Source organism: Hemitrygon akajei, chromosome 17 (assembly GCF_048418815.1).
Source record: "Hemitrygon akajei chromosome 17, sHemAka1.3, whole genome shotgun sequence".
NCBI lineage: Eukaryota > Metazoa > Chordata > Chondrichthyes > Myliobatiformes > Dasyatidae > Hemitrygon > Hemitrygon akajei.
The window spans coordinates 58,544,618-58,558,728 of NC_133140.1; the positions used below are offsets into that span (position 1 = coordinate 58,544,618).

Here is a 14,111-nt window from a genome sequence, read left to right on the forward strand (position 1 = left end):
GAAACAAATAATCCTTGTTGAAATTACCATTTATCCATTCCTAGCCACCCATCAATCAATTAATAGCATGAAATGGGTTGACCATTTGATTGGCTACTGCTTGCTTATATTTAGAGGGACAGGCTATATTATAAATGCTTCCATTTTTAATGAGAATATTTAGTAAACTGGCCTTCCTCACTGCACATTCAGCTTATGCTTCAGCCAGCAGCACTTCCTCTGAAGTTAGTTTTAAAGAAGACCAAGAAAGCAAACCTGAAACCAAAAGGAATTCATCATAAAGGAAAAGAACTTTGAAGTATAATGTTACGCTTTTAAATGTATCAGTTGAGAGAGCGATGATAGCAAATGCAAATGAAAGCAACATTGCAACGGGAACTTGTGCTAGATGTAGCCAAAGAAGCGCAAGGCACTTTCTGCAAAAGGCTGATGAACACCAAAGAGGAACCTAGTCTTCAAGCTCGGGTAATTTCTTTGATACCTTTGGCATATCTAAGTTTATTTATGATACATTAACTATTTTAACTCAGAATTAATCTCAAGTGTATGAAAGCTTTCCGGTTGGTAGTCTTCCCTTTCAGTGGGCAAAAGACTGATTACTGAAAGCTCCCAGACCAGCTACGTTCAAAGTGTCAACGTTAACTTTTGTATTATTGTTGAACATTACTGAATGATGAATATCACAACATTGGCTCCCCGTGGAAATGAGCAAAAGGACATTTCATTTCACTGGTTGCCGAGGAATGTTAACAATTCTTACAATGCGTCCTCAATGCAGTGCAAACACATCAATATTCCAGAAGAAGTCTTCTTAACACTTGGGATTCTGAGTTTTGTGGAAAACATTCTGGTTATCATAGCAATTATTAAAAACCAGAATTTGCATTCTCCTATGTATTATTTAATTTGCTGTCTGGCTATGGCAGATACGTTGGTCAGTATGAGCAATACTATAGAAACAATTGTTCTTATTCTAATGGAGAAAGAAGTTTTGACTGTGCAGAACCACATCCTTAAGCAAATAGACAATATAATAGATCTGATGATCTGTACCTCAATGGTATCGTCTCTGTCTTTCTTGGCTGCCATCGCAGCTGATAGGTACATCACCATCTTTTATGCCTTACGATATCACGTCATCATGACAACTCGGAAGGCTGTGATTATCATTGTTGGAATCTGGATAGTCAGCTGTACTTCAAGCATCATGTTCATTGTCTATTCGGAGAGTAGTGCTGTTATTATCTGTCTCATTTCCTTCTTTTTTATGATGCTGGTGATCATGGGCGGCTTGTACTTCCACATGTTTATGCTTGCTCAAATGCATACCAAGAAGATTATGGCCCAACGTAAGAAGAGACCAACTCACCAGGCTGCCAACATGAAAGGAGCCATTACTCTGACAATTTTGCTGGGGCTCTTTCTTATTTGCTGGAGTCCCTTCTTTCTCCATCTTCTGCTGATTATCAGTTGTCCTAAAAATCCCTATTGTCTGTGCTTCAATTCTCACTTCAACATGTTTCTGATTCTCATAATTTGCAATTCGGTTTTTGACCCCATCATATATGCATTCAGAAGCCAGGAGCTACGCAAAACCTTAAAGGAATTTATACCCTGTTCCTGGTAACGGTCTCAATCTGCAGCTTCTGTTTTAGAGTTTATTTTTCCCAATGAGTAACATCAGCCACAGATGAGTTGAATTTATTCTCCAAAATTCCTAACTTTAAAGTCTTCAAATATGTATTTCCCGACTTTCAAAATTGGAATATTAGAAAACCTCCAATTGTTTTGGCACTGTCATGATTTGAAGAATTATATTTATATAACCATATAACCATATAACAATCACAGCACGGAAACAGGCCATTCCGGCCCTCCTAGTCCGTGCCGAACTCTTAATCTCACCTAGTCCCACCTACCCGCACTCAGCCCATAACCCTCCACTCCTTTCCTATCCATATACCTATCCAATTTTACCTTAAATGACACAACTGATCTGGCCTCTACTACTTCTACAGGAAGCTCATTCCACACAGCTATCACTCTCTGAGTAAAGAAATACCCCCTCGTGTTTCCCTTAAACTTTTGCCCCCTAACTCTCAAATCATGTCCTCTCGTTTGAATCTCCCCTACTCTCAATGGAAACAGCCTATTCACGTCAACTCTATCTATCCCTCTCAACATTTTAAATACCTCGATCAAATCCCCCCTCAACCTTCTACGCTCCAATGAATAGAGACCTAACTTGTTCAACCTTTCTCTGTAACTTAAGTGTAACTTAAGTAACTTAACTTTGAATTATGTTTTGGCAAATCTGTGTTGACCCACCTGACAATCTTACCCATTTTTGGGATTGTGGATATTTGAAATGGGAAGCACAGGGTCTTCAGGTGATCATCTTAAGAACTCTTATCTGTTATGAAGTAGTAGAATTAACTATCACAAGTCCAATCTATCTGAGAAGCAGAAATTGTGCTTGCAGTTTATTTTCTTTTAGGCCTTTATGTGCCTTTGAGAGATAGAGCAGTAGCAAATTAAACAAACTGAAACTTGTTGACCATCTATTTAATCAGATCTTGCAATGAGATAATTGTTTTAGATTATATGCATTCCACTGGTCACCACAAAAAAACTACAAAGTTAGAAAAGAAATCTTTTGGATATACAAAAATATCCTCTGTGAGTCCTTAAATAAAGAACAGCTTACTTGGATGTTTCTCTCAGCAGAGCAGCCTTAACGGATAATTCACTACTTTGGAAAATGGTTTGTTATTTCTGTTACATTCTTAGCATTATGAAGAGGTGTTCCAAATTCCAGTATAGTTCCCAAGCGTGCTTTACATTTGCCTAAATTGCAGCTATATCTCATTAGGCATGCACAGATTATTATATAATTGCTTGTTCCAGTGATCCGTTGCATTTCCATAATGTATAAGCTTTGATAGCAGCCTAAATATTTCTTAGCTGTGACTAGAGGATATAAAAAACTGATTATTTTAGAATTTTATTCCATTATTGACCATTTGCTACACAATCTCAGTCATTTTAATAGTATTAATATTTACTTTTTCTTGTTCTGTAATATGTTTTGTAATATTTCTTACACATTTTACTTGTTTCTGGAAATTACAGGGGAGTCTTCCTCAAAGAATGAGTGAATCCATGATCTTGATTCAGTTGTAGTCTTAGGAAATAACTCCAGATGTGGTCTGATCAGAGTTTTCAAAAGCTGCAACATGATTTCCTCACGTTTGAACTCAGAATGCCTTGATTAATAAATTCAAACATGCCATTGCCTTCTTTACCACCCATCAACTTGTGTGGCCATTTTCAGGGAGCTGTGGACTTGAACCCCAAGATCCCTTGGTACATCAACACTGTTGAGGGACTTGCCATTAACTGTGTAATTTTCCTTTACAAATTTTGGTCTTCCAAAGTGCAACACCTTACATTTAAGCTCTATCAGATTAAACTCTATCTGCCCTTTCTCTCCCCACATCTGCAACTTATCTATATCCTGCTGTATCCTTTGGCAACCTTCTATTCTATCCATAATACTATCAGTCTTTGTGTCATCTGCAAACTTAATAACCTACCCATCTACAATTTTATTCAGGTCATTTTTATATATATATATATCACAAATGGCAGAAGTTCTAATTGGATCCCTGAGGAACATCACTAGTCACAGATCTCCAGCGAGAATAAGACCACTACACTCTATTTTCTGTGGACAAGTCAATTCTAAATCCAAGTGGCCAAGCAACTGTGGATCCCATGTGCCTTAATTTTCTAGGTGAGCCTAGCATGAGGGATCTTGTTAAATGCCTTGTTCATGTAGACATCACGTATTGCTCTACTTCCATCGTTTACCTTTGTCAACTCATCAAAAACTCATTTAAGTTAGTAAGACATAACTTCCTCTTTACAAAGTCATGCTGACTGTCCTTAATTAGCCTATAGTTTTCCAAATACTGTCCCTAAGAATAACATTTGGAAAACCATATCCTACTTATGAACATCTTATCCCTAACGATCTTCTCCAACAGAGTTCTCCTAGACTATTATGGTATGTCTAAATATTATAAGAAATTTGTAGTCATTTCAGAATCCATTTAAAAACAAAATTCTTTTAGTGATTAAATTAAAAGTAATGTAATTATGTCAAACAGCCTTTTGTCCCACATCATCACAAACTTATTATAATCAAATAAAGTAACATAAGCCTTGTATCCAATTTATTTATCAATATTTCAAAGCAAATATGAAAACTACAAATAAAGCTGCTGTCTTAACTAAGATTGCAAATACAGTGGTGTGCAAAAGTTTGGGCACCCCTGGTCAAAATTTCTGTAACTGTGAATAGTTAAGTGAGTAGAAGATGAACTGATCTCCAAAAGTGATAAAGTTAGAGATGAAACATTCTTTTCAACATTTTAAGCAAGATTAGTGTATTATTTTTGTTTTATACAATTTTAGAGTTAAAAAAAAGGAAAGAAGCACCATACAAAAGTTCGGGCACCCCAAGAGATTTGAGCTTTCAGATAACTTTTACCAAGTTCTCAGACCTTAATTAGCTTGCTAGGGCTATAGCTTGTTCACAATCATCATTCAGAAAGGTCAGGTGATGCAAATTTCAAAGCTTTATAAATACCCTGACTCCCCAAACCTTGTCCCAACAATCAGCAGCCATGGGCTCCTCTAAGCAGCTGCCTAGCACTCGGAAAATTAAAATAAATGCTGCCTACAAAGCAGGAGAAGGCTATAAGAAGATAGCAAAGCGTTTTCAAGTAGCCATTTCCTCAGTTCATAATGTAATTAAGAAATGGCAGTTAACAGGAACGGTGGAGGTCAAGTTGTGGTCTGGAAGACCAAGAAAACTTTCCGAGAGAACTGCTCGTAGGATTGCTAGAAAGGCAAATCAAAACCCCTGTTTGACTGCAAAAGACCTTCAGGAAGATTTAGCAGACTCTGGAGTGGTGGTGCACTGTTCTACTGTGCAGCAACACCCGCACAAAAATGACCTTCATGGAAGAGTTATCAGAAGAAAACCTTTCCTGCGTCCTCACCTCAAAATTCAGTGTCAGAAGTTTGCAAAGGAACATCTAAACAAGCCTGATACATTTTGGAAACAAGTGCTGTGGACTGATGAAGTTAAAATAGAACTTTTTGGCCGCAATGAGCAAAGGTATGTTTGGAGAAAAAAGGGTGCAGAAAAGCATGAAAAGAACACCTCTCCAAATGTTAAGCACGGGGGTGGATCGATCATGCTTTGAGCTTGTGTTGCAGCCAGTGGCACGGAGGACATTTCACTGGTAGAGGGAAGAATGAATTCAGTTAAATACCAGCAAATTCTGGAAGCACACCGTCTGCAAAAAACCTGAAGATGAAAAGGGGATGGCTTCTACAACGGGATAATGATCCTGAACAGACCTCAAAATCCACAATGGACTACCTCAAGAAGTGCAAGCTGAAGGTTTTGCCATGGCCCTCACAGTCCCCTGACCTAAACATCATCGAAAATCTGTGGATAGACCTCAAAAGAGCAGTGCATGCAAGACGGCCCAAGAATCTCACAGAACTAGAAGCCTTTTGCAAGGAAGAATGGGCGAAAATCCCCCAAATAAGAATTGAAAGACTCATAGCTGGCTACAGAAAGCGTTTACAAGCTGTGATACTTGCCAAAGGGGGTGTTACTAAGTACTGACCATGCAGGGTGCACAAACTTTTGCTTCGGGCTCTTTTCCTTTTTTGTTATTTTGAAACTGTAAAAGATGGAAATAAAAAAGTAATCTTGCTTAAAATATTAAAGAAATGTGTCATCTTTAACTTTATGCCTTTTGGAAATCAGGTCATCTTTTACTTGCTTAGCTAGTGACAGTAACAGAAATTTTGACCAGGGGTGCCCAAACTTTTGCATGCCACTGTACTATTTCAAGACATTTTATTTTGATAATGTTATGTACCGTCACAAAAATACAAATTTAAATGTTTAAAAAAATGGAATTTTCACACTGCTATTTCAATTCAGCATTGTCTAGTTAAGCAGTTGGGTTGCACTGAAACAACTACATTAGTATCAGGGCTACAAAATGAACGGAATTAAGAATTTCTATTCAGTTCTTAATGACCTTTAATGCTTAACCAGAAAAGCTCAATATTTTCTATCATTTTATTCATAGCACAGTAGTTGAACTCAAATGCCTAATGTGTTTTTGGTGTATTTTGCCTACATCATGTACTATATGTAGTCAGCATTACATTAACTCTACAAGATATCTCTAAGAGCGGATCCTAGCCCTATAAACTCCTGACATATCCAACTTCCTCACCAAACTATAAACTGTTTTGCTTTTATTGCTATTTCTACAAGAGTCAAATACCCAAATTACTGATTATTTGAGGAAAGACGTTCACCAGTAATCTATGAAAAGATGTGAAATCAGTACCAAAATTGATCTGCTTCCTTAATAATCCTTAGAATAAAGCAAAATAGGATCATGTGAAAAATTTTAAAATATTAACTTACTTGTTTGGAAGCCTCCCTCAGTAAGACTTCCAACCAAGTTAAAGTTTCAAGGAAAACAAAATCATAAAAGTGTAATGTAGACTACATAATCATTTTAATAATGTCTCCTAATATAAACACAATCAGTAAAATATGCTGTATCTCTTTAGTTAATTATGGCACAGATCCTTGTTAAAAATAATATTTAGTGTTCTCCAGTTTTGTAAATGAGCTAAAGTTACACAAAACTAAATTTTCAGTATTTTCCTTTTTTTTGTATGTTCTCTGTATTTTCAAGATATTGATGTGCACATGTGACTTTTATAAATGACCACTGCAAGTTAATATTATAATTTTGGAAATGATTTTATTTCAATTTCTTTATTTTTATCACTGCTCACTGTTTTTCGAATGATCAGTATTTGCTGAAACAAAACAGACCTTTACCCCATTGCTCCAGTGCAGATGGCTCACTTTTATTTTGCCTTCTTCCTGTGACACTGAGGTAGTACTTCTACCATCCCATCTGATCTTTTCTATTGTACCACACCGCCCGTCTGCCAGGAAAGGTAAATAGATTGACAAATCTGGATTGAATAAAGTAGATATAAACAATGAGATGCAGTGACTTTTTGTTTTTTTTTTACTTGCAGCGGTCAGTTTTAAAGTCATAATGTAAAGACTTAATATTTGTGATAAAATTTTATGTTGTAAAAATGTTTCAACAAAAAATTTGTAGGGTACTTCCTTTATTTGTATATAGTTAAGACAGAGGACTAATAGATCACTGAGTTCTTATAATATTCCTACAATCTGTTTTTCTATTTGGCATCGGCAGTATCATTTGGAAGATCTTTCTATGTATGATTTTTTTAAGCAGATCTCTTTGTATTAAGTAGTTTTTAATGTAGGCACAAAACTATTCCTTATGAATAAATATATATATAGTTTTATATGTATAGTTGTAAATGAGGTACAGGAAATAATGGAAGATGACTGATTGCAAAAACATTTATACATTTACACATATGAGATAAAGCAGTGAAATAACAAGCATTGTGAAGAGTTTGTATTTCAGCAATGAATAAAAATAGTTAGAACAGCTGAACATTTTTGGATTTTAAACTTCAAAATCATGGGTATGCAAGTTTCTGTATGTGTATATATTTGATAAAGTTAATGAAATTGCTTATGGTTTCTAGCACATCTTGAATGGTAAATATCAGTCTGGAACTTGCTGGTACGGAAACACCTGAACACTGTTAAATGCTCCCCCTACCCCTCTCACTCAAAATATTATTTTGTTGTAATTTGCAAGTCTAGAAGACAAAGGAACACTTAGATTTCTGAGGAAAGGTGCAGAAGAATCACTGATAAAGATAATGATTGACAGTCCAATTAGGAGAAATTCTCATCTATAAAGTACCCTCTACAAACTCAGTGTGTCTCACAGACCACAAACAATGTATTATTTGTTAAAGATAGATTTCATAAGGATGCAGAAAACTTGATTCAGACGCAAAAGGAAAAACAGGAGTAATGAGAGACAATAGGATACAAAAAGGATAATAACAAGTTTAAATATAATTTTTTCATTAAAAAATTACATTATTCAATTTACATTATTTTGAGTCTGGGCCTGAGTGGTTGATGACCATTGCATTAACAATTGTAAAAAAGATACCTGTATTGTTGCCAAAATTAACTATCTTTAGGAGTTCCATGGCCAATCAAAGTAGAAATCCTTAAACATATTGGAATGCCAAGGATGAAACAATTTTTCTTGTGCAAAACACATTCTGGTGAGGTGTAGCAGTTTCTGACAATTCACTCTTCAAGGTGTGTCTCCTAATTCAATGAATTTGCTGGCTAATTTCATATCAACAATCTATTAATCACACGCTATTAATTTTCCAGCAAAATTTGGTTCAATGGACATAATGCATTTTGTGCAATATGTTAAACAATGTTTTATAAATGGATATGGACATAATTTCACTCTCCATTCAATAAAATCAAGTATTGAAATTTAATGCTTAAACATCGTATTCTAGCTGTGGCAACTGTGTTTCCTTAAAATGCAAACAATTGTATATACATAAAATGCCTCTGTGTGTGTGTGTATATGTGTGTACATGTATGTATCCATATAAAGACCATAAGATACAGGAGCAGAAGTAGGCCTTTCAGCCCATCGAGTCTGCTCTGCCATTCAATCGTGGGATGATCCAATTATTCCAGTCATCCCCACTCCCCTGCCTTCACCCCATACCCTTTAATGCCCTGGCTAATCAAGAATCCATATCTCTGCCTTGAATACACCCAATGACTTGGCCTCCACAGCCACTCATGGCAACAAATTCCAGATTTACCACCCTCATTTCTCCGCATCTCATTTCTAAATGGACGTCCTACAATCCTGAAGTCATGCCCTCTTGTCCTAGAATCCCCTACCATGGGAAATAACTTTACCATATCTAATCTGTTCAGGCCTTTTAACATTCAGAATGTTTCTTTGAGATCCCCCCTTATTCTCCTGAACTCCAGGGAATACAGCCCAAGAGCTGTCAGACATTCTCATACAGTAACCCTTTCATTCCTGGAATCATTCTCGTGAATCTTCTCTGAACACTCTCCAATATCAGTATGTCCTTTCTAAAATAAGGAGCCCAAAACTGCACACAATACTCCAAGTGTGGTCTCACGAGTGCCTTATAGAGCCTCAACATCACATCCATGCTCTTATATACTATACCTCTAGAAATGAATGCCAACATTGCATTCGCCTTCTTCACAACCGACTCAACCTGGAGGTTAGCCTTTAGGGTATCTCGCACAAGGACTACCAAGTCCCTTTGCATCTCTGCATTTTGAATTCTCTCCCCATCTAAATAATGGTCTGTCCATTTATTTCTTCCACCAAAGTGCATGACCGCACACTTTTCAACATTGTATTTCATTTGTCACTTCTTTGCCCATTCCCCTAAACTATCTAAGTCTCTCTACAGGCTCTCTGTTTCCTCAACACTACCTGCTCCTCCACCTATCTTTGTATCATTGTCAAATTTAGCCACAAATACATTAATACCATAGTCCAAATCATTGACATACATCGTAAAAAGCAATGGTCCCAACACCAACCCCTGTGGAACTCCACTGGTAACCGGCAGCCTGCCAGAATAGGATCCCTTTATTCCCACTCTCTGTTTTCTGCTGACCAGCCAATGCTCCACCCACACTAGTAACTTTCCTATAATTCCATGGGCTCTTATCTTACTAAGCAGCCTCATGTGTGGCACTTTGTCAAAGGCCTTCTGAAAATCCAAGTACTCCACTTCTATTGCATCTCCTTTGTCTACCCTGCTTGTAATTTCCTCAAAGAAATGCAGTAGATTTGTCAGGAAGGATCTTCCTTTCAGGAAACCATGCTGACTTTGGCCTATCTTGTCATGTGCCTTCAAATACACCGTAATCTCATTCCTAACAATTGATTCCAACAACTTCTCAACCACTGATGTCAGGCTAACAGGTCTATAGTTTCCTTTCTGCTGCCTCCCACCCTTCTTAAAAAGTGGAGTAACATTTGCAATTTTCCAGTCATCCAGTACAATGCCAGAGTCTATCTATTCTTGAAATATCATCATTAATGCCTCCACAATCTCTCCAGCTACTTCCTGCAGAACCTGAGGGTGCATTCCATCAAGTCCAGGAGATTTATCCACCCTCAGATCATTAAGCTTCCTGAGCACCTTCTCAGTCGTAATTTTCACTGCACAAATTTTACTTCCCTGACACTCTTGAATGTCTGGTACACTGCAAACGTCTTCTGATACAAAATACACATTCAGTTCCTCTGCCATCTCTGCGTCTCTCATTACAATATCTCCCGTGTCATTTTGTATTGGTCCTATATCTACCTTTGACTCTCTTTTACCCTTTATATACTCAAAAAAGCTTTTAGTATCTTCTTTGATATTAGTCGCCAGCTTCCTTTCATAATTCATCTTTTCCTTCCTAATGACCTTCTTAGTTTCCTTCTGCAAGTTTTTTAAAGCTTCCCAATCCTCTATCTTCCCACTAACTCTGGCTTCCTTGTATGCCCTCTCTTTTGCTTTTACTTTGGTTCTGACTTCACTTGTCAGCCATGGTAGTGTGCTTCTTCCCTTTGAAAATTTCTTCTTATTTGAAATATATCTGTATCTGTCTTGCACTTCCCTAATTTTTTGCAGGAACTCCAGCCATTACTGCTCTGCTGTCCTTCCTGCAAATGTCCCTTTCCAGTCAACTTGGGTCAGTTCCCCTCTCATGTCTTTGTAATTTCCTTTATTCCACTGAAATGCCAACACATTGGATTTTATTTATATATACATACATACACACACACATATGCACATTCTTTGAAGTGTGCAGCCAGTACTATGACTATGCCAATAACAATTTAGAAATTTCTCTTGTCAGTCTATGGTATTATTATTGTCAAATCCTCCGACAATATCTTAGGAGACCCTATACACAATAAAGTTAACTGGAACAATCATGTTAACTCAAGTCAGTAACTGTATTCTGCAGTGAAAGCCTCTTCTGAAATCTCCCAAAGGCAAGGACAGGAGCGTAAGTGAATTCTTTTCACATGCCTGCTTGAGTGTAGCTCCACCAAAGTACAAGAAAAAGACTAATGGACATAAACAATCACTGTCTCTGTTATTTGAACCCCAAGAGGTGACTACTTACAGGATAGCTCCGGTCTTCAACAGCACAACTACCACCAGGAGTGATAGGAACAGCAGGTACATGTGAACACGCAAGACTCCAAATGATCTCCTCCATGCACACAGCATCCTGACTTGGAAATGTATTGTTGTTCCCTCACTACCATTGGGTTAAAATCCTGGAACTGCTTCCTGCTCAGCACTGTAGGAATAACTCCAATACATGAACTACAATGAACTTCAAGAAGGCATGCCAAAATGTCTTCTCTCTAGGACAACTATGAGTCACTTCCATATTCGGTGGAAATGATTTTCAGCAATCAACCAGCTTTTCCCAGCAGTTGGCAGATCAGCTGATGCAAGGAAATATTTACAATTGTCTTTGAACTGTTTTTGAAAAATTACCAAAACATACCGTACTTTACATTCGAACAATTGCTGTGATCACAGTGAAAACAAGAAGGCTTTATGTTACTTATTTGTAATATGAAAACTCCATGTAGTTTATGAAGTAATTATGTGATATGTGGTTATAATGGATGACAGCATTAAACACAGATAGGAACAGCAAATCAGCTGTCTATTTTATATTTTGTCCAGATATGATGTGTTGCCAATTTCCTGTTGTTCTCTTTGCTATGCCACTTAATATTGATTTATTAATCAAAGACTTTTGAAAAATCTAATTTTGCAATAACGAACAGTAAACACATGATCATTATATAAACAATTTGCCTGACTTTTGTAATTACACTGTTTTTGGTATATTGGTAGTTAATCTGTTATACTGTTTTGACAAAGCAAATGACTTAACTCTATACATTATAACAAATGTTCTGCTTTTTGCTATTTATAAACAGCCAGCCATGAAAATGTAATTCATCATAAACAGACATGTGATGCTGATTTAATGCTTCAATTCTTATTTAGATGTACTATTTTAAAATAAAAAGTCAAACCTCAACCACAAAGATGTTTCCTAGTTAAATACATCTTATTCAATAGACTGTTTCTCCTATATGTCTACTATCTATTAGGTATTAAAGCTATAGTCTATTTACAGAAAACTTATGTATGGTGGGTATTCAAGCATTAATATTCTAAGTGCAGTCTTTCATCAAGGAAACCTTGCAAACATTATTGAATATTTCTTTGAATTTTAGATCAACCAACAGCTAGCTCCAATTTCAATGGAAACCACAGAGTTACACTGCAAATAGCAAATCTTTTTAAATCCTCCCTCTGTTCTGAAATTTAATTTTAATATTAAAGAAAGCACTATGAGAGTGGCAGTTACTTTCTCGTTCGAAAATATATTATTCATTGATGTCTGGTTTATAAGCTCTTAAACAACTATATTTACATTTATCACAGAAAGAAATTAAAACACGGAGCAAAAAATTTATAGAAAAAATCTTTTTCATTGAGTGTCCACTTAACCCTGAGTATAGCTGACGGCTATCTTGAGTATAATCTAACTTCCAAATATCCAATGAAACAAGGGTAGACCTGGTTAGAAACATAGAAGACCTACAACACAATACGGGCCCTTCAGCCCACAATGCTGTGCCAAACATGTACTTACTTCAGAAATTACCTAGGGTTACCCATAGCCCTCTATTTCTTTAAGCTCCATGTACCTATCCGGGTATCTCTTAAAAGGCCCTATCGTATCCGCCTCCACCACCATCGTAGCAGCCTATTCCACACACTCACCAATCTTTGCTTAAAAAACTTAACCCTGACATCTCCTCTGTACCTACTCCCCAGCACCTTAAACCTGTGCCCTCTCATGTTAGCCATAAGGAATTCTTTCAAACATATTTTGGTTGCTAACTACATACCAGACTACACTGAAGCTTTAAAAAAAGCAGCAATTTGCACAATTTTATTCATACGCAAATCATGCATGAAACTGGTTTGTCCAGACAAGATTGTGTTCTTGATCATTTCTAGTGAAATCACACCCAGTTGGAAATATGTTCTCCGTAATCTGCATGATTGACATCATCATTAGCGTTGACGTGTTCTTTTAGTGTTAGTTTTTACACTGCCTTCAAAAGTTGAGATTTATTTTAGTTTGTGGTCTACCCTTGCTTTACTGAATACTTAAGATGGAAGTTAACGACACTGCAGTGGGAAGTACTTAAAGATAGTTCTCAGCTGTACTCAGGGTCAAGTGGACCCTCCCCAAAATTAATTTTTTTCTATACCTTTCTAGTTCTATGTTTTAATTATATTTTCTGAGAAAAATGGAAATACCTTTGATCACTTACGAAAGAGCTTTTGCTGAGATCAGAAACGAGAATCAGAATGCCACTTAAATGACCTACATGGCTACATCAATGTCTTACGTGCAGTGTCTGCAAGCTTCACTTTTAAATGGAAAATTTAAATTTTAACATTCTGCAAAATGATTCTGTGGTACTTCCTCCACCATTTACAGGCTTTTTGAAAATAGAAGCATTTCTGAACTGCATGCTGTGACCACTTGCCCCTTGTTAGGGAATGAAGTATCTTGAGCTCAGCAGAGATAGAAAATTTTCAAAGATTTGAAGATGTAGGGCATCGTTTCCATTTATTTTATTTATAGATGTACATGTGGAGTTGGCTCTTCCAGCCATTGCAGCCACACCGCCCAGCAATCCCCTAGTTTAATCACGGTACAGCTTATAATGACCAATTATCCTGCCAACTAGTACACACTGAAATGTGGGAGGAAACCTCTGTGGTCACAGGGAAAACATACAAACTCCTTACAGGCAGTGGTGGGTGCTGAATCCAGGTTGCTGGTATTGTAAAGTGTTGTGCTAACCACTACACTATCATGCGACCAGTGCTCTACAGAACTTCCGATCTAATCAATATCCTGCTGTAGCCTAAGACAACCTTTC

The 14,111-nt window shown here is 36.9% G+C and overlaps 1 protein-coding gene across 1 annotated transcript; it reads left to right on the plus strand.

The window, feature by feature from the left end:
• The first annotated feature begins 578 nt into the window (after positions 1-578).
• Positions 579-1,627, plus strand: mc1r (melanocortin 1 receptor). The gene has a single exon (XM_073070631.1). It carries the CDS (start codon positions 671-673, stop codon positions 1,625-1,627), a length of 957 nt encoding a protein of 318 aa, XP_072926732.1. The 5' UTR covers positions 579-670.
• The last annotated feature ends 12,484 nt before the right edge of the window (positions 1,628-14,111 follow it).